Source organism: Blennius ocellaris (genome assembly GCF_963422515.1).
Source record: "Blennius ocellaris genome assembly, contig: SCAFFOLD_270, whole genome shotgun sequence".
Classification (NCBI taxonomy): domain Eukaryota; kingdom Metazoa; phylum Chordata; class Actinopteri; order Blenniiformes; family Blenniidae; genus Blennius; species Blennius ocellaris.
The window spans coordinates 13678-32500 of NW_027661898.1; the positions used below are offsets into that span (position 1 = coordinate 13678).

General features: G+C 43.7%; 1 protein-coding gene across 1 annotated transcript; it reads right to left on the reverse strand.

The window, feature by feature from the left end:
- Positions 1–8260: 8260 nt before the first annotated feature.
- Positions 8261–9728, reverse strand: foxg1a (forkhead box G1a; the record flags this gene model as incomplete). Its single annotated transcript, XM_080522157.1, is given in 2 exon segments — positions 8261–8509; positions 8511–9728. Coding segments are annotated over 2 exon segments (1467 nt in total).
- Between the last annotated feature and the right edge of the window lie 9095 nt (positions 9729–18823).

An 18823-nucleotide genomic window follows, 5' to 3' on the forward strand; every position in this document is an offset into this window, starting at 1 on the left:
CTGTCCAACTACTGTCCAACCACTGTCCAACTACTGTCCCATCACTGTCCAACTACTATCCCACTACTGTCCAACCACTGTCCAACTACTGTCCAACCACTGTCCAACTACTGTCCCATCACTGTCCCACCACAGTCCGACCACTGTCCAACCACTGTCCAACTACTGTCCCATCACTGTCCCACCACTGTCCAACTACTGTCCAACTACTGTCCCACCATTGTCCCTCCACTGTCCCACCACTGTCCCTCCACTGTCCCACCACTGTCCAACTACTGTCCCATCACTGTCCAACCACAGTCCGACCACTGTCCAACCACTGTCCAACTACTGTCCCATCACTGTCCAACCACAGTCCGACCACTGTCCAACCACTGTCCAACTACTGTCCCATCACTGTCCCACCACTGTCCAACTACTGTCCAACTACTGTCCCACCATTGTCCCTCCACTGTCCCACCACTGTCCCTCCACTGTCCCACCACTGTCCAACTACTATCCCTCCACTGTCCCTCCACTGTCCCTCCACTGTCCCACCACTGTCCCTCCACTGTCCCACCACTGTCCCACCAGGGACGTGGACGGACAGGATTTGAAGGATCAGTTCTCTAATCGAACACGGAATCATTTGAATATTTCACAATCAAATAGAGAATTTAAAAGCTTTTATTATTTTACAATGAGGATTTCCAGGAATCAAACTTCGTATCGTTTGTGGAAAATATATTAAACATAACTAATATAATAATAATATAATCTAATATAATATAATATAGAACTAATAACAGTCGGACTGTTTGGCTGTTTTTATGGGTTTTAAGACTTTAAATAAGTTTTAAGCTCGTAAATGTTTGTTTTTTTTAACTCAGGAAACCAGTTTAAGATGTTTTACAGATTAAAATTGCTTTTGTTTCATTCATGTTTTGTTGGAAGTTTGATGCAGTTTTTCGAGGTCGAAACTGTCGAATCGACATTTCAAGTCTGAAATATTCACACGTTTCATATATTCACATTTTATTTGGTTTTAAAAAGTAATTAAGTCCATTTTAAATCTTCACTTCATGTTGGAGACGTTTAATATGAGAAAATACTCATAAATTCAATTATGTGATTTTATTGTGTTTTGTTTTTTTTTAGACCTGAATTCGATTCCGCTGCTTTACTTTTTGTTTTTTAAGTAAAAGCTTAAATAAAATCACAATTTATTGTTTGGTTTGGTGCTAAAAATGAATTTTGCTTTAATGGAAACAAAAACACCAGAAACAAGTGAATCTCTGGTGAAAAAGTCTGAACGTCTCACAACAAACCTCCTTTTCATTCTGCTCACTTTAAAATCACATTTTAACAGAATTTCTATTTCTTTAATGCTGTTTTTTTTGTTTTTAGACCAATAGTTTCTATTCTGAGCTTCTATATTCAAATATTTCAGTTTTATCTGACTAATAAGATTTTAACTCCTCAGCTTCATTATTTCATTTATTTCTTTGACTCATTTTTAAGTCATATTTTTGCTTGAAAATGTATTTTAAAGCTTCACTGTGCAGATAAAAGGTCTTAAATTAAACCGATGGTCGCAGATTTCTCTATTTAAATGAGGAAAATAAAACATCGGCTCGTGTAAAATCCTTTCAAATCAACATTTCAACGAGATAAAACTTCAACTTCAACTTCAAGCTCCAGTTTTCAGTCGTTTCTTTTTAAGAATGAACTCCAGGGGAAGTTGAGCAGAAAGAATTCCGGATGTTTTCTTTCCCTCCTGAACGGATTTTTATCCTCGGAGGCAGCAAAGTGTTTATTTTGTCCCGACGTCCCGCGGAGCGTCGGAATCCCACGACTCAGAGTCAAACGGAGGATTTTTACACTCGTCTAACGACGACACACCTTCATTTAACGCTCATTTCTGAGCCGCAGACGGTTTGAATTCGGTTTTATTCCTGGAAAGGATTTTTTTTTTTTAAAGTCTGTTGATGTTTGAAGAATTCAATAATCCTGAAAACTGGATGTTTTTCATGTTTTTATTCTTAATTATCTCAGTTTTACTGGAGAAAAATCTCTTTATCGTCACAATTTTTGTTTAAAACGGAGGTTTTTTTTAACAGAGATGTTAAATAAAAACACGTCTGCAGCAGATTCCTGATCTGCGTTTAGAGGAAACGCTCATATTTTGAATTTTAACAAATTGATTTAAAATGTTTTTGTTTCATTTGATCGTTTCTGTTAGAATTTGACGTTTTTGTGTGTTTGAGGCACAAAGTGGCTTCGTTTCCAATTAAAGAATTTCCCTGGTGGATTCATATTCTATTCTATTCTACTCTATTCTATTCCTCCGTCAGATGTGAGGAAGAAAAGCCGCTTCAGAAAACATGGAGGGAAGAAAAAAAAGTCACTTCAGTTGAAAAATGCGTGAAAATTTAAAAAAAATCGGAATAAAATTGGCACAAATATGTTAACCTGCACACGTCGTGACCTTTGACCTCCACGATGTTCTGCAGGAAGTATTTTGATTTTGTGACGTCAAATAAATGAAAATAAACGGAGGGGCGTGTGACCTTTGACCCCGAGGGAGAGAATCACACTCAATATATAAATATAGAATGAAAATATAAAAACTACATTTTCTACAGTTAGAACTTGTTTTTTTTAATTCAAGAATTTTTTCCTAAATTTCGGTGAAAATTAATTATTCGGACTCCAGAAGTGAAACTGGGACGTGTGACAGGAGAGGAAGAACGGAAAAAATTCATTTCTGCAGGAAAAAAAAAAAAAAACCTGCAGGAAAAATATGAGGTTAAGATTTTGAGGCTTTTTTTTTTAAAAGGTGGGAAAATATTTTTTTCAAAACAAAAGAAATGTTGATTTTTGCTGTTTTGATTGAATCTGAGGCTCAAAAGCAGTTTGACCTTTGACCTCCAGCATCGGAAGAGTCGCAGGGACAAACAGAGAAATTAAATAAAAGTGAAAATATTTGACAAAGAAGCACAAAATCCTGAAAAACCTTTGAACTGCGGAGAAAAATAATAATAATAATAAATTCTCAAATTAAAATAAAAAATGATGAATTCTTTCTAAAAAAGGAGAGAATAATTTTCTTTTTTTTTATATTTGAGGAGAAAAACTGCTGCAAAACATTTTTCTTTTTCAACAAAGATGCACAAAATTTTGAAGAAAAAAAAATATTGGTGGGGGAAAAAACGCCGATGACCTTTGACCTCCAGCTTCAGGAGCAACAGAGGAAAATATAAAATTGGTGAGGTGAGGAGGAACCACAATATTCCAGCTTTGACCTTTGACCTCCAGCTTCAATCAGGAGCAAAGAGACAATTTTAATAAATCAAACTAAATCCTGCAGCAGTGAAACTGCGAGAAGAAGAAAGAAGCAGAACAGGAAGTGAACTCCTGTTTGTTTTTATCCTAAATTAGATCAATAATAATAAAAAAACAAAAGCGGATTTTTGTTGCTGAAAGAAGTTTGACCTTTGACCTGCAGAGACGATCTGACAGGGTCCAAATGTAAGAGGAATTAATATAATGGTGTGTGTGTGTGTGTGTGTGTGTGTGTGTGTGTGTGTGTGTGTGTGTGTGTGTGTGTGTGTGTGTGACCTGCAGCAAAAACAAACGCAGCTGTTTTGTTGTTTTGTTTTGTTTTTTTCTAATCATTTTCAGATTAATTATTAAACCAGATTTATTTTTTTCCCTCCTCAGACATTTGAATTTTAAATTCCAGTCCAGAATAAATTATATAAATAATCTCACTTTGCAGAAAAACGTCACACACACACACACACACACACACACACACGCACACACACACACACACACACACACACACACACACACACACACACACACACACACACACACACACACACACACACACACACACACACACACACACACACACACACACACAGGTGAGGTGGGGCCGCGGCACAAAGGACTTTTTTCCACTTTGTCCAAAAAAACCCGTTGTTTCCTGTCCGGTTGGGTTCGTTTCATTTAAACACCTCGACACTGATTGACAGGACGCACATTGAGCAAAAAGAACGAGAGAAGAGGAGGAGAAGAGGAGGAGGAGAAGAGGAGGAGAAGAGGAGGTGAATCAGACCCACGTTGAGTCTGAAATATGATTTTTTTTTCCGCCTCAAACAAAACAAATGCAGAAAAACGGTGGAAACGCGCAGGAAGACAAAATTCAGCCGCAGGAAAAAAAAACAGTTTCTGTAGAGAAAAGGTGCAAAACTGCGGCGCATATTACGAGTAAATATAGAAATCTGCAGCCAGAACTGCAGGAAATGACGCAAAAAAAACCAACAACTGAGATCTGGCTTGAAAATTAAAATTAAAATTAAAATTTCTCAAAATTGAAGCAAAATCGCCACAAAAAAAGGGAATAATTTTGCGTTAAAAAACGTGATTTGGGGGGAAATTGACGCAGATTCGTCCGCAAAACGAGAAGCCCCTCGCGTCACATCCGAGGCGCATCCGGACAAAACAGGCGCAACATTTCTGCTCCTCTGGGGGGAAAAAGTGCCGCAAAACAAACCGCAGCGAGTCACAAAAACACCGCGTGGAGAAAAAGACTCCAGGAAGATCAAACCCGCAGCTTTCAGACACGATTCCGCACATCGAGGCGCAAATAACGTAGCAGCAGCTGCGCCAAAAGAAACAGGCTGAGGATCAGAGTCTCACTAAATAAAGTCTCGACACAATAAAAGGCTGAAAAGCGGCTCGTTCATAGATTCAAGATTCAAGTTTGGGCCTGAAAACAGAAACGATCTGCAGCAGAAAGACGCAAAAAAACAAACAAGCGGCGTCACAAAGTGGCGCAGCGGCTCCTGGAGACGCTCCAGAAGAGAAACAATCTGCGGCTTTCAGCCTCGATTCCGCTGCTTGAGGCGCAAAAACAAACCAACAAAACGCACGCAAACCAGCCAGACTGAAGAGAAGCCGCGGGTTCTGATGAGCCTGGAAGTAAAGAATTCCTCCAAAATAAAGTGCGTCAAACCAGAAAAGCGTGAAGCAAAAAATGGAAAAGAATAAAATAAAAAACTCTGGTTTTCATTGAACATCATGCAAAAAAAAAAACTCAACAAAACGCTGAATTATCTCCGATATTTGTCATTATTATCAATTTAAAAAAGCTGAAATTTGCAGATAAAGTCAAAGTTGGAAATATTCCTCCGGACAAATCAACAGAAATATTCTAAAACGTCACGAAAGGAGAATAAAAAAATCTGCCCAATTTGGAGGCTAAAGGTCAAAGTGTCTGTTTTTAAAAACAGCAGAAGAACCGACGGCGTCGCTTTTCTCACGTTTCCGGATTAAAACACGTTTGTGTCTCATTCGTGAAATAAAACCATCAGAGAAGAGCGTCACTCGTTTCAAAGAGAAGGAGCAGAGCTACAAGTCTACTGATTGAACGTGTCAATGTTCCACACGTCTACACGTCCACACGTCCACACGTCCACACGTCTACACGTACAGACGTGACCAAACCACGCAAACGATCAAATTCAACCTGAAACGCCAAAAGAAAAAGAAAAAAAAAAAACCTCATCACGACACGACACGCGCTCAATTCCGCCCGGAAGTCTCACGTTTCATTAAAAAAAATTATATTTCAAGACTAAAAATGTCAGGATTTGTTTTTTTTTGACGCCACAAAATAAAAAAAAATAAAAAAAACCACATTTCGACAATCAGACTGAACAAAAAACGCCGAAAGAAAACAACCGGATGTGAAACGAAAAGGGTGAAATCTGCAGATATGCTGATTGAAATGTCAGAAGTTACACACGTTTACACGCTCGCGCGTGACAAAACAACACAAACAATCATCACGACGTGACATAAAAGGGTTTGGGTTTTTTTTTTAAACTGCTGCAAATTTCTGGATTTAAATGTCAGGGGGGGTTTTCTGCTTTTTGTTTTTTGTTTGGAGGCAAAGACGCGCGACAGAAACACGCAGTCACGCGTGGACGTGAGGGAACGGAGGAGAAGAAGAAGAAGAAGGGAAGAAGGAGAAGAAGAAGAAGAAGAATGTGTCTTTCTCTTCTTTAAAAAAAAGAAGCAGAAGAAGAAAAAGAAGAGTTTTGCGAAGATTTCTGCGCACAAAGCGGGAGGCCGCAGCGCCTCACATTTCACCGCTCCAAAATGTCACACACACACACACACACATACACGCACGCACGCACACACGCGCGCGCACACAGTCTGTCAGGCTCCAGCAGCCTGAACGCGACCTCTGGTTGCATCATTTGACACAGTTTTTCCACCCAAACGCGCGTAAATCTCCATGCGTAAAAGGAAACTTTACGCACAGGCGCATTAAACAATAATAATAAAAAAGAGAGAAGAGAGAGAGAGAGAGAGAGAGAGAGAGAGAGAGGGAGAGGGGAGGGGGACATTCCAGCTTTCCATGCGGGAGTGTTTTTTTTTCTTCCTCATTTCAAAACCTTAAATTTAGAAACAAATCCAGAAAAAAAAAGCGGCGTTTTTTTTCTGAAAATCTCTTGAGGTGGAGGAGAAATGTTGGTTTGGTGGATCAGAAACAAGACGCAACGGCGGGGGAAAGAAGACAAGGGGATTTGCGTTAGTTAAGAATGTAACCTATTCTTTTATTTCTGTTGTTTGTTTTTTTTTTTTTGTTTTTTTAAGGATTAAAACATTTTTTTTTCTCTTTTTTTTTTTTAGCTTTTGTAAGCGACAAACACGGGAATAAGAAGAAGACCACAATAGTATCACAACCATGAAAAATTGTTTTAGAGACGACAATTAAAGGACAATCATTCCAAGTAGTATTTAGATAATGAGGCTTTTTTTTTCTCTCTTCTGGCAAACAAACGGGTTTCTACATCGTTCCTCCTTTTCTTTCAAATAAAAATAATAATAATAATAATAAAGGTAAAAAGAACCAAATTGAAGTTACAGGGAGATAAATTTGATTTCTTGCTTTTTTTTTTTTTTTTTACTAATTATACAAAAACTGAGTGAAGAAGAGACGTGAGCGTCCGTTTGTTTCCCGGCGGTCACATTTTTACAAATAAAAGATTAAAAACATCACAAGGCTGCACTGCGGAAAATCTCCACCAAACGAGACGCATTTAATTTAATTTAATTAACAAATTAAGGCAAAAAAATTTAAATTCTCCCACATCTGCAACCAACAAAACTGCATCGGATTTCCTCTCATTTCAGGGGAAAAAATACTAAAAAAATCTCGTTTCAATGGATATTTTCTGCAGTGAAGGAGGCGACACTCACTCCTTCATCCTCTCACTCTGTCACTCCGTCACGCGCAACCAGGCCTCTGAATCTCCTACCAACCGAGTCTTTGGTCTATAAAAAGTTACAGGAACAGTTTGAAATCAACGAGGGGGGGGGGGGGGGGGGCGGGGGGGGGGAGGGGGGGGGGTTAGAAAAACAGCCAGAGTCGCTTCACTTTCTGCTTCACAAACAAACACACGTCGTTTTTTTTTTTGTTTTTTTTACTGCGTAGAAAATTAAAATAAAACATTTTTTTTTGTGGTGGACCAAAAAACAAAAAACAAAAAAAAAAACAAGTCACTCCCCGCCGCTTCTTCTTCTCTGATACCTGATAATACTGCAAAAAGACATGCGGGCGGAAAAAACCGGCTATTAGAGATATTATTCTTATTATTTTTAACCTTTTTTTTTCCTTTTTCTTTTTTTTTTTAAATCTCAAAATTAGACCAAACTATTTTAAATACACGTTCTCTAGAAGTAACGCCTCCTCCGACCGACAACGACGACGAAACAGAAAAACCCTCATCCTCCTCATCCTCAGCGGCTCCTTCATCCTCCCGCTCGTCACATTGCACAGCTGACTGACAGAATATACAGACGGACCGACACTGAGAGGAACAGACGTTATGTACACACAGAGGAGAGAATAATATTAATAATAAGAATAATAATAATAATATTAAAAAATACCTGGAAACTTCAGGGCTGCTTTCTGTGTTTGTGCTGCTCTTTTCTCTCTCTCTCTCTCTCTCTCTCTCTCTCTTTCTCTCTCTCTTCTCTTTTCTATAGTTTATAATCATTCTGTCGTTTTTTGTTTGTCTTTTTTGTTTTGTTTTGTTTCTTTACAGTGTTAATGTTCAGTGTAAAATGTTCAACTTACAGTTCCAGTCTGTGAGTTTTCACTCCTTTCAGGGTGCAGTGACAGGGAGGCTGCAGGAGGACATGGGGGGGTCAGGAGGGGGGGTGGGGGGGGGGGTCAAGGGGGGGGGTCAGGCTAGTGTATAAGCGGGTTGGACGTCGAGCCCTGGTTCTGGTGCGTAAAATAGTCAGACAAACCCCCGGACAGTCCCGAGGAGAAGGCCGGCAGCGAGCCGGACAGCGCCGGCCGCAGAGAGTCACAGGGCAGCGCGGAGGAGGACGGAGCCTGCGGGGAGTTGGAGGCCGAGGCGCGCGCGGCCTGCAGCGCGCCGCCGCCGCCGCCGGCCCCGCCGCCGCCGCCCTGCGCGCTCATGGACGGGTGCGGGCACGTGCGGGAAAAAGTAGCTGGTCTGCCCGGCCAGCAGGTTGACCGAGCACGGGTTGAGGGAGTACGTGGCCCCGGAGCAAGGCACGGACAGGCCGCACGGCACCGCCGAGGCCGCCAGGGCCGCCGCCGTCAGGTGGTGCGTGGCGTACGGCAGGTCGCCGCCCACCAGCCGGTCCATGCTCAGCCCGTTGGGCGACGGGAAGGACGAGTGGCTGTTGCTCATGTTCTGCGTCAGCATGGTGCTGTAGGACATCGGGTGCGCCGGGTAGCCCGACGACGCGCCGTTGTAGCCCAGCGCGCTGCCGGCGCGCGGGTGGTGCAGCGACAGGAAGGGCGACATGGGCCAGTACAGCGAGCCGGCGCGGTCCATGAAGGTCAGGCCGGAGGTCAGCCGGGCCCCGCGCTTGAAGGCCAGCTTGGCGCGCGACGTGGTGGAGCGCCGCCGCAGCTTGCCCGTGGTGCCGCCGATGAACACGTCGTCGCTGCTCGGGTCCAGCATCCAGTAGTTGCCCTTGCCCGGGTCGTCGTAGTGCCGCGGCACCTTGACGAAGCACTTATTGAGGCTGAGGTTGTGGCGGATGGAGTTCTGCCAGCCCTGCTTGTTCTCCCGGTAGTACGGGAAGTTCTTCATGATGAACTCGTAGATGCCGTTGAGCGTCAGCCGCTTCTCGGGGCTCTGCCGGATGGCCATCATGATCAGCGCGTTGTAGCTGAACGGCGGCTTCTCGTACTTGCCGCTCTTCTTCTCGCCGTCCTTCCCCGCGGCGCCTCCGTCCGCGTCCTTGCCGTCCTTCTTCTCCTCCTTCTCCTTCTCCTGCTTGTCCTGCTTCTCCTTCTCCTCCGGGCTGCCCTCCGGGCTCGACGCCTCGCTCTTCGGCTCCGGCTTCCCGTCCTGCTGCGCGCCGGACGGCGGCGGCGGCGGCGGCGGCGGCGGCGCCGGCGCCTTGTGCTCGGGCTCGTCGGCGCCGCCGGGCCGGTGGTTCTGGTGCAGGAGGTGGTGGTGGTGGTGGTGGTGGAGGTGGTGCTGCGGGTGGTGGTGGTTCTGGTGGTGGAGCTGCTGCGGGGTCTGGTGGCCGCCGCCGCCGCTGTTGTTGTTGCTGCTGCTGTTGTTGTTGTTGTTGTTGTCGTTTTGCACGGCCTCGGGCACCAAACTGTTTATGCTGAACGACGATTTGGGAATCATTTTCACCTCTTTGCGCTCTCCCATATCCAACATCACCGGGCTCTGAGGGGGGAAGCGGCACCGAGCGGGAGCGACGCACACAGCTGGGTTTCAATCTGTCCGCGCTCTGCCTGCGAACCAGGACGGGAAGGAAGGAAGGGGGGACAGATAGGAAGAAGGAAAGTATAGCCCAACAAACTATTTCATGTTCGGTTTGGGGAGAGAAAAGGAAACACACACACACAACACACATGTACACACACATCGATAGGAGACAGATAGCTGCAATTAATTAGTGAGCCGCAGCCACTAAAGCGAGTGGAGGAGAAAAAAAGAAAAAAGGAAAAAAAAACAACATTGGTTGGACCTTTCCCGTCCTCAGCCAACCAGGGGGACATTAGGATTAAATATTAAGGCGTCCTCCGCGCGCGCGGCCAATCGGGACGCGCCGGGAAACGCACACATCAACCAATCCAGCCCCGCACGCTGCAAAAAGTTCCCTCCTCCTCCTCCTCCTCCTCCTCCTCCTCCTCTCCTCCTCCTCCCCCCCCCCCCTCCCCCCCCCTCCTCCTCCTGCCTCAGCGCGGCTCCGCGAGACTTTGAAAACGTCACTCGACGCAAACAAACCTGGAAAAATGTCACTTTAAACTTTTATTCTCTGATATTTTTTTTTTTTTTTTTTTTGTACAAAAAAACGACTCGGAGTTTTGTTTGAATCCCAAAAGTCTTCAGAGGGAAAATAACGAGTCTGGTTTGAGTTTGATTTTGAGAGAAAAAAAAAAAAAACAAGCATAGAAGTGGAAGAAATGAACGCAACGACACGTTTATTGTTGATAGTTTCATCGTTTCTTTCTGCTTTTTTTATTGATATTTCAGTGGGGCGGGTGCGGCGGGGGGGGGGGGGGGCACACACACTCTCTCTCTCTCTCTCTCTCTCTCTCTCTCTCTCTCCGTGCGTCTTCCACGCCCAATTGCGCACACTTTTTACAGCGTGCAACCCCCCCCCCCCCCCCCCCCCCTCCACCTCCACCAAAACCCGCGGCTGGGAAACACACACCGTGCATGCGTAAACCCAAATCCCCGCCGCTCCTCATATTTACACTCCTCCGATTCAAATATTTGCCCCTTCGGCGTCTCCAAACCTGTTTACATCCCGACGCGGAGGGTAAATAAACAGCGAGGGGATCCGGGTGGGGGGGGTGGGGGGGGGGTCGCGGACACGGTCCGGACACGCGGAGGTGATTTTTTATGTGTCACGTCGCTGCAGACTTGAAAACGAAGCGGGACGTTTCTCCAAATTTAAAAGAAATTAAAAAAAAAAATCTCCGTGCGTAAAAACGCAGCGCCTAAAAGTGCGCCGCCGGGGAGGCGTCGACAAAATCACGCTTCGTCTCGTTCCTCCCGGGAGGAGCGGACTGAGTTTACCGGGAGGAGCGGGGAGAGTTTTACCGGCAACAGAGCGGCGGTTTACCGGCGGAGCTCCGGGGGCGCGCGCTGCGCCGCAGGCCGCCGAGGGAAAAGCTCCCGAAATAATAATACAAATAAATAAAAAGTAAGACATGATTCAGTGGAAGGCAGCAGGGGGGAGGAGGAGGACCGGGTTCATAGCCGCTCGTGTGTTTCCTTCACGTTTTTTAGCCCCAAAACAGAAGCGCGACGTCACTTTGTCATCAGAAAGAAGCGGAAATAAAACCGGAGCGCGCGGATTCATCCAGAACGGAAACGTTGACGCTCCTCGCGAGGCTTTCACAGCCTCAGAATCTGGAATTTGAATTGACGATGTGATGTTTTTTTCACGCAGGCCGAAAAGCGGTTTGACTCCTCTTTTGGCTCCGAGCAGCAAAAACATGGAAAAACGTTTTAACGATCCGCTTTTAAAACAGGAAGTTCAGTCACATCGAACCACATTTAGTTTATTTCCTCTTTTTTTTTTTTTTTTTTTTGTGACCAACTCGCAGAAAGAAAAAAAAAAAATCGAGTTTTTAATAGCAAAATAAAATACGAAACTGACATTTCGGTTCCTCTTTTTTTCAACGTTTTATCATTTTATTATTTTAAACTTGTTTTAAGCTGCGACGAACAAATCAAATTGTCGTTTCCTCAAAGATTCAACAAGCTGCAGATAAATAAAGACACATGGACTCCTGTCATCCTCAGAAATATTCAAAACCTCCGCGGCAACGGGCGGAAATACTCCGTTACACAATAAACACGCAAACGTCCAGAGATCAACCCAAATAGAGACAAACTCACCGCAAATACACAACGAGCTCAAAATAACCTGCACGTCATCTGAACGCCTGAAAACAACACAAACATCGAGCAGGAATCAGGAGAAATAAGCGACAGAAACAAAAACAAACACTAATGTGTCACAGAAATATACATAAAACACATAATTACAGCGTCAGTCAACAGAAAAACACGAAATCACATCAAACACGAGCAACTTTTTACTGAGATTCACCAAAAGGTACAAATCAAGAAAATAACACGTCGCGAGTCAATGGAGACAAAACACACACACACACACACACACACACACACACACACGCACAGAATAACACAAGTTCAACGACAAACACAACATATAAATAAAACCAAACTCCGTAATTATTCTACGAACTACAACCAAACTTCCTCCTCACTCGATGAACTACAACCGAACTTCATTATTCCACAACCAACAGCCGTTAGCTCACGTCAATGCTAACTAGCCAACGCTAGCTAGCCAGGGAGCTACATCACAGTGGAGAAACGCTGAGCAGGATAGCGTCTCCATGGCAACGGATCTCCTTTGATCTCCTCCATGAAAGGCCTCTCTCATCTCAAATAAATAAATAAATAAATAAATAAATAAATAAATAAATAAATAAATAAATAAATAAATAAATTCATTCTCTGGATTCATCTTTTGTTCGACCAAAAACACGAAGTTTTCCAACACAAAGCTTCCAGATCCAAAGTGGTCTGGAGGTTTTCAAAGGGTTCTGCGGTTCTCGGCAGGAGGTTCTGCTCGGTTCCCAGGTGGACCGGCTGGAGGCCCGATGAGGCTCCACAACACGTCAAACTTTAAGAGGTCTTATTGGCTCTCGGCCGAGGTTCCACAGTCGCTGGGTTGTTAATGGAGACTCTTAGAACCTCTTGTGGGAACCACCAATCAGTCGGCGGATCGTTGACGGAACCTTTCGTCAGATTCTCAGGAAGCGTCTCATGAGTTCCAGCTGCTTCACAACTCCTTCAGAGACGTTTCTGTGAGAGAATTTGTTTAAAGCTGAAGCCTGACAGACGTTCTGAAGGTTCCAGATTCATCATCTGGCTCACGGTCATATCTGAGAGGGTTCTTGAAGGTCTGTCAGGTCCCAGGAGACGTTCACCACTGTTTAGAGTTCTGTTGATGTGAAGATTGTTAAAAGTTCTCAAGAGGTTCTATTAGTTCCTGAAGACGTCTGCAACATGTCCAGGTTTTTAAAATATACATTTCAGGGTTCTGTCAGAGGGTCTGATGGGTTCTACTTGTTTTTAACAGGTACCCTGGGCGACGTCAGTGGTTCTCCTGGGTGGTTCTGGGTCCATGCTCAACCGGAGTCTGGAAATTAGAGGGTCTTTTTCTGCAATCAAGAGATTTTCAGGACAAATCTGAAGTTTTGCTCTTGAAGGTTCTCTTGAAGGTTCTCATGAAGGTTCTCATGACAGAAAGACTTTCAAATGGTTTTGTCACGATCAGATCAGTTCTGGGAGGCGAAAGTTTTATAAGTGATCCTGAAGCTCGATCAGGTCGTGTATCAGGGATATATGAAGAAATATATGAGGGATATATATGAGGAATATATGAAGGATATATGAAGGCTATATGAGGGATATATGAGTTATATATGAGTTATATGTGGGGTTATATGAGGGATATGAGTTATATATGAGGGATATATGAAGGATATATGAGGGATATATGAGGAATATATGAGAGATATATGAGTAATATGTAAGTTATATATGAGGAATATATAACTCATATATGAGTTCTATATGAGTAATATATGATTTATATATGAGGAATATATGAGTTATATATGAGTTATATGTGGGGGTTATATGAGGGATATATGAGTTATATATGAGGAATAAATATGAGCTATATATGAGGGATATATGTGGAATATATGAGGAATATATGAGGGATATATAAGGGATATATGAGTTATATATGAGTTATATGTGAGGAATATATGAGGAATATGAGTTATATGTGAGCAATATATGAGTTATATATGAGGAATATATGAGGAATATATGAGTTATATATGAGGAATATATGAGGAATATATGAGTTATACATGAGGAATATATGAGTTATATATGAGGAATATATGTGTTCTATATGAGGAATATATAAGGGATATATGAGAGATATATAAGGGATATATGTGTTCTATATGAGTGATATATGAGGAATATATGAGGAATATATGAGTTATACATGAGGAATATATGAGTTATATATGAGGAATATATGTGTTCTATATGAGAAATATATAAGGGATATATGAGAGACATATAAGGGATATATGAGTGATATATGAGGAATATATGAGGGGATATATGAGTGATATATGTGTTCTATATGAGGAATATATAAGGGATATATGAGTAATATATGAGGAATATATAAGTGATATATGAGGAATATATAAGGAATATATAAGTGATATATGAGGAATATATGAGGGTTATATGAGTGATATATGTGTTCTATATGAGGAATATATAAGGGATATATGAGTGATATATGAGTGATATATGAGGAATATATGAGGGGATATATGAGTGATATATGTGTTCTATATGAGGAATATATGAGGAATATATGAGGAATATATGAGGAATATATGAGGAATATATGAGGAATATATGAGGAATATATGAGGAATATATGAGGCGTCTCTCAGGCCTGTCGGCGGATCAGAAGCATTAAAGCCTCGAGGCTTCATCAAGTCATAAAGATTCTTCTTCAGAGGTTTTTTTTTATTTTATTTTAGAACATTTTCAGTTTGTTTTTGTTTTGTTTCACCAGATTTGAGTTTTTCTCACGACGAAACTAATAAAAGCCAAACTGCCGTCAGACGAGCTCCGGAGGCTGCGGGAGGTCGAGGGACGATCTCGAGACGGGAACAGAGTTAAAAACAACAAAACACAACAAAACACAACAATTAAAGCAGAAAATCCATTGAAAGCGAACAAATCCTCCGGTTTGTGTGTTTTGAATCCTGCGAGCAGAGAAACACGAGCGGCGGGAATCGATCCGAGGCGTTCATCTGCCCCCGAGAGGAAACGATGGACCGCAGGAGACACGAGGGCGAGGGCGAGGGCGAGGGCGCCCCCTGGCGGCTCGCAGCGGAACCTTCCACTTTATTTACACCTGCAGCTTAACGCGTCAAGAGTTTGGTTTTTTTTAAATTCCGTCCAAACTTCTCAAACATTCCTTTTTATTCCCGAGGATCGATTCACCTGGAGACTCTGGAAGTTGAGATTTATTTCTTTGAATTCTTCCTGCAGCTGCACGTGGAAACAGCAAAGCTGGAAAACTTGAGACACGGAAGGATTTTTAACGTTCTTGAGTCAAAAAATAAGAATCTGGAAGTGAATCTGAAAAAACTAACTGGAATTGAGGAGATCGACACTTAAATAAACACAGAAAAACACATAAGTGTGTGTTTATTTATGATTGAGTCGAAAATGTGATTTATAGGATTTTTTTAAAATACATTTTGCACCACATTGTTTATTTTACGCACCGAATTCCGTTTTAGAGACGATTGTCAATGGGGGGGGGGGGGGGGGGGGCTATAAAAAGGTTTAATAAGACGTTTCAATGCGGCTCGTTAAGAAAAAAATAAACTTTCCCAGAGTTACTTTAAGTTGAATTAACGGATCAGGAAAATCGCTTCTGCGCTTTATTCAAAACACGAACTTTAGACTGGAACGTTATATTGGACATATATGAACTTTATTTAAACTCTTCACCTGTTTTTTTTTTTTTTATTAAAGCGTTTTAAGCGCAAGCGCGAGTTTGATGTAATTCAAAATAAAACCAAGAAGCAGAAAAATCAGTTTCAGATCGAAAAGGTTCATTTTTATTTGTCTGATCTCGACGAAAATACAAAATAAATGTGGTTTCTGACGGTAGAATAAATTGAATATTTCTGTTTCTTGAACAGAAGAATAATCTCGTTTCTGCGGGGAATAAAAATAAATAAAATCAGGATTTAATGGTGAAAAACAATGTGGATTTTTAAAGCGTAAAAACAGAAACGAGGTTTGTTTTTTGTTTTTCTCTCTTGACGCGTCCGAACAGTTTGTCTGCAGCAGGAGGTGCGCAGCTTCACCCGGAGCTCCTGCTGCTCCTGCTCCTGCTCCTCCTCTCCATCCTCCTGCTCCTCCTCCTCCTCCTCCTCCTCCTCCTGCGGCCGTGAGCGGAATGATGAGGAGGGAATCAGACGGAGGCCTGCGGGGAACCGAGCGGCTCCCAGGAAGAAGAGGCGCGCGCACAGTTTGGTTTTTTTTGCTTTTACACTCGGACGGTTAAAAAAAACAAAAAAAAACGAAACAACTGCGTCGAGAACAAATTCTTCTTATTAATGAGCCGCTTTAAGAAACGTTATTTTAATCCAGATGATAAGAACAGTTTCTGTTTGAACCTAATCTGATTTATTTGGCGCATTAATTTAAATCACAAAGATTCTTAAACTATTTTTCTTTTAACTTCTTATTGGTTCAGCGGATTATTTTATTTTTATTCTAATGAGAAAAATCAAAGAACTTCACAAAGAGGAGCCGTGGAGGAGGAGGAGGAGGAGGAGGAGGAGGAATCAGGGGGGAGAGGGAAAAAGGCGCGCGGAGCGGACACGCGCAGGCCTCCTCATTAGCCGTGCACGCGCCGCGGGGTTCAAGCCTTCAATCAATGTGGAGCGAGATCAAAGCGGCGGGAGGCCGCGCGCTCAGGCCGCACCTCCGAGATCCACGTTCCGACAGCGACACGCTGCGGCCAGAGGGGGAAGTGCAGGGGGAGACGACGTGTGTGTGTGTGTGTGTGTGTGTGTGTGTGTGTGTGTGTGTGTGTGTGTGTGTGTGTGTGTGTGTGTGTGTGTGTAAACAGTTTGTAGAATAACGCAGCTCTGAGACAAAGTAACTAGTTACTTGTAATTTCCAGTAGTTACTATTTAAAGTAGTTACTAGTAACACACACACACACACACACACACACACACACACACACACACACACACACACACACACACACACACAATCAAATCCAAGGAAAACAACCTCATCTAAACTGGTGATGAAGACGACGATGAAGCTGAGCCTGATGGACTCATTAATAAAAGATGATTAGCAGGAGTCCTCCTCCTCCTCCTCCTCCTCCTCCTCCTCCTCCTCCTCCTCCTCCTCCTCCTCCTCCTCCTCCGTGTGGACAGAAGTTAATCCGACACCAAGAACCAACACGGTTCACAACAGCTTTTTTTTTTATTTAATTTTTTTACATCTTGTGTCAAAATCTTCATCTTCTCAGAGTTGGATGGGAAACTTCGCTGCGCCGCCTGCAGGTGGGAAGTGGTATCACAGGCCCGATCAGCACGGGGCGGCAGATTCTGATTATTTGGCCTGAAGCTCGACTCGCTGCACCTTTAAAGGCCTCCGCCTGTTCTCATTTTGTGGGGTTGCTGAAAAAACGATGTCGGTTTCCATGGAAACGACTGAACAGGCGACGGACACACCAGTACATCAACACAAGAGTCAATCTGACGGCAAACTAAACCTCCACCACACCTTTAATACAAACGGGACTGAAGCCACTTGGTGGGATTAGAATCTCAAACGTCGCCTTTTCATTTGAACGATTTACGTTTTGAATCGTCGGTCTGTTGGATCAGAAAAACTCCCGACTCATGAAAGTTTGATAAAAATCTGCAGAAGTTCACTGGACGCCGGTCAAAGACTGGAAAAGTCTTTCTTCTTCTCTTAACGTTGCTTCAAGCTGCTGTTTGAGGTGTGTGGCGCCCCCTGCTGAGTCGGAGGGCAACACACGCATTTTCACTTGATTTTCGTTCATCAGTTACAATTAAAATCACAGTGAATCGGATTCTTTCCTCATTCTGGCCTGTGATTGGTCGGTCGGGATGATTCTGTCCTCTCTGGCCTGTGATTGGTCGGTCGACATGATTCTCTCCTCTCTGGCCTGTGATTGGTCGGTCGACATGATTCTCTCCTCTCTGGCCTGTGATTGGTCGGTCAGGATGATTCTGTCCTCTCTGGCCTGTGATTGGTCGGTCAGGATGATTCTTTCCTCTCTGGCCTGTGATTGGTCGGTGGGAATGATTCTGTCCTCTCTGGCCTGTGATTGGTCGGTCAGGATGATTCTTTCCTCTCTGGCCTGTGATTGGTCGGTCAGGATGATTCTGTCCTCTCTGGCCTGTGATTGGTCGGTCAGGATGATTCTTTCCTCTCTGGCCTGTGATTGGTCGGTGGGAATGATTCTGTCCTCTCTGGCCTGTGATTGGTCGGTCGGGATGATTCTGTCCTCTCTGGCCTGTGATTGGTCGGTCAGGATGATTCTGTCCTCTCTGGCCTGTGATTGGTCGGTCAGGATGATTCTTTCCTCTCTGGCCTGTGATTGGTCGGTCAGGATGATTCTGTCCTCTCTGGCCTGTGATTGGTCGGTCAGGATGATTCTTTCCTCTCTGGCCTGTGATTGGTCGGTCGGGATGATTCTGTCCTCTCTGGCCTGTGATTGGTCGGTCGGGATGATTCTGTCCTCTCTGGCCTATGATTGGTCGGTGGGGATGATTCTGTCCTCTCTGGCCTGTGATTGGTCGGTGGAGATGATTCTGTCCTCTCTGGCCTGTGATTGGTCGGTCGGGATGATTCTGTCCTCTCTGGCCTGTGATTGGTCGGTCGGGATGATTCCTTCCTCTCTGGCCTGTGATTGGTCGGTCAGGATGATTCTTTCCTCTCTGGCCTGTGATTGGTCGGTCAGGATGATTCTGTCCTCTCTGGCCTGTGATTGGTCGGTCAGGATGATTCTGTCCTCTCTGGCCTGTGATTGGTCGGTCAGGATGATTCTGTCCTCTCTGGCCTGTGATTGGTCGGTC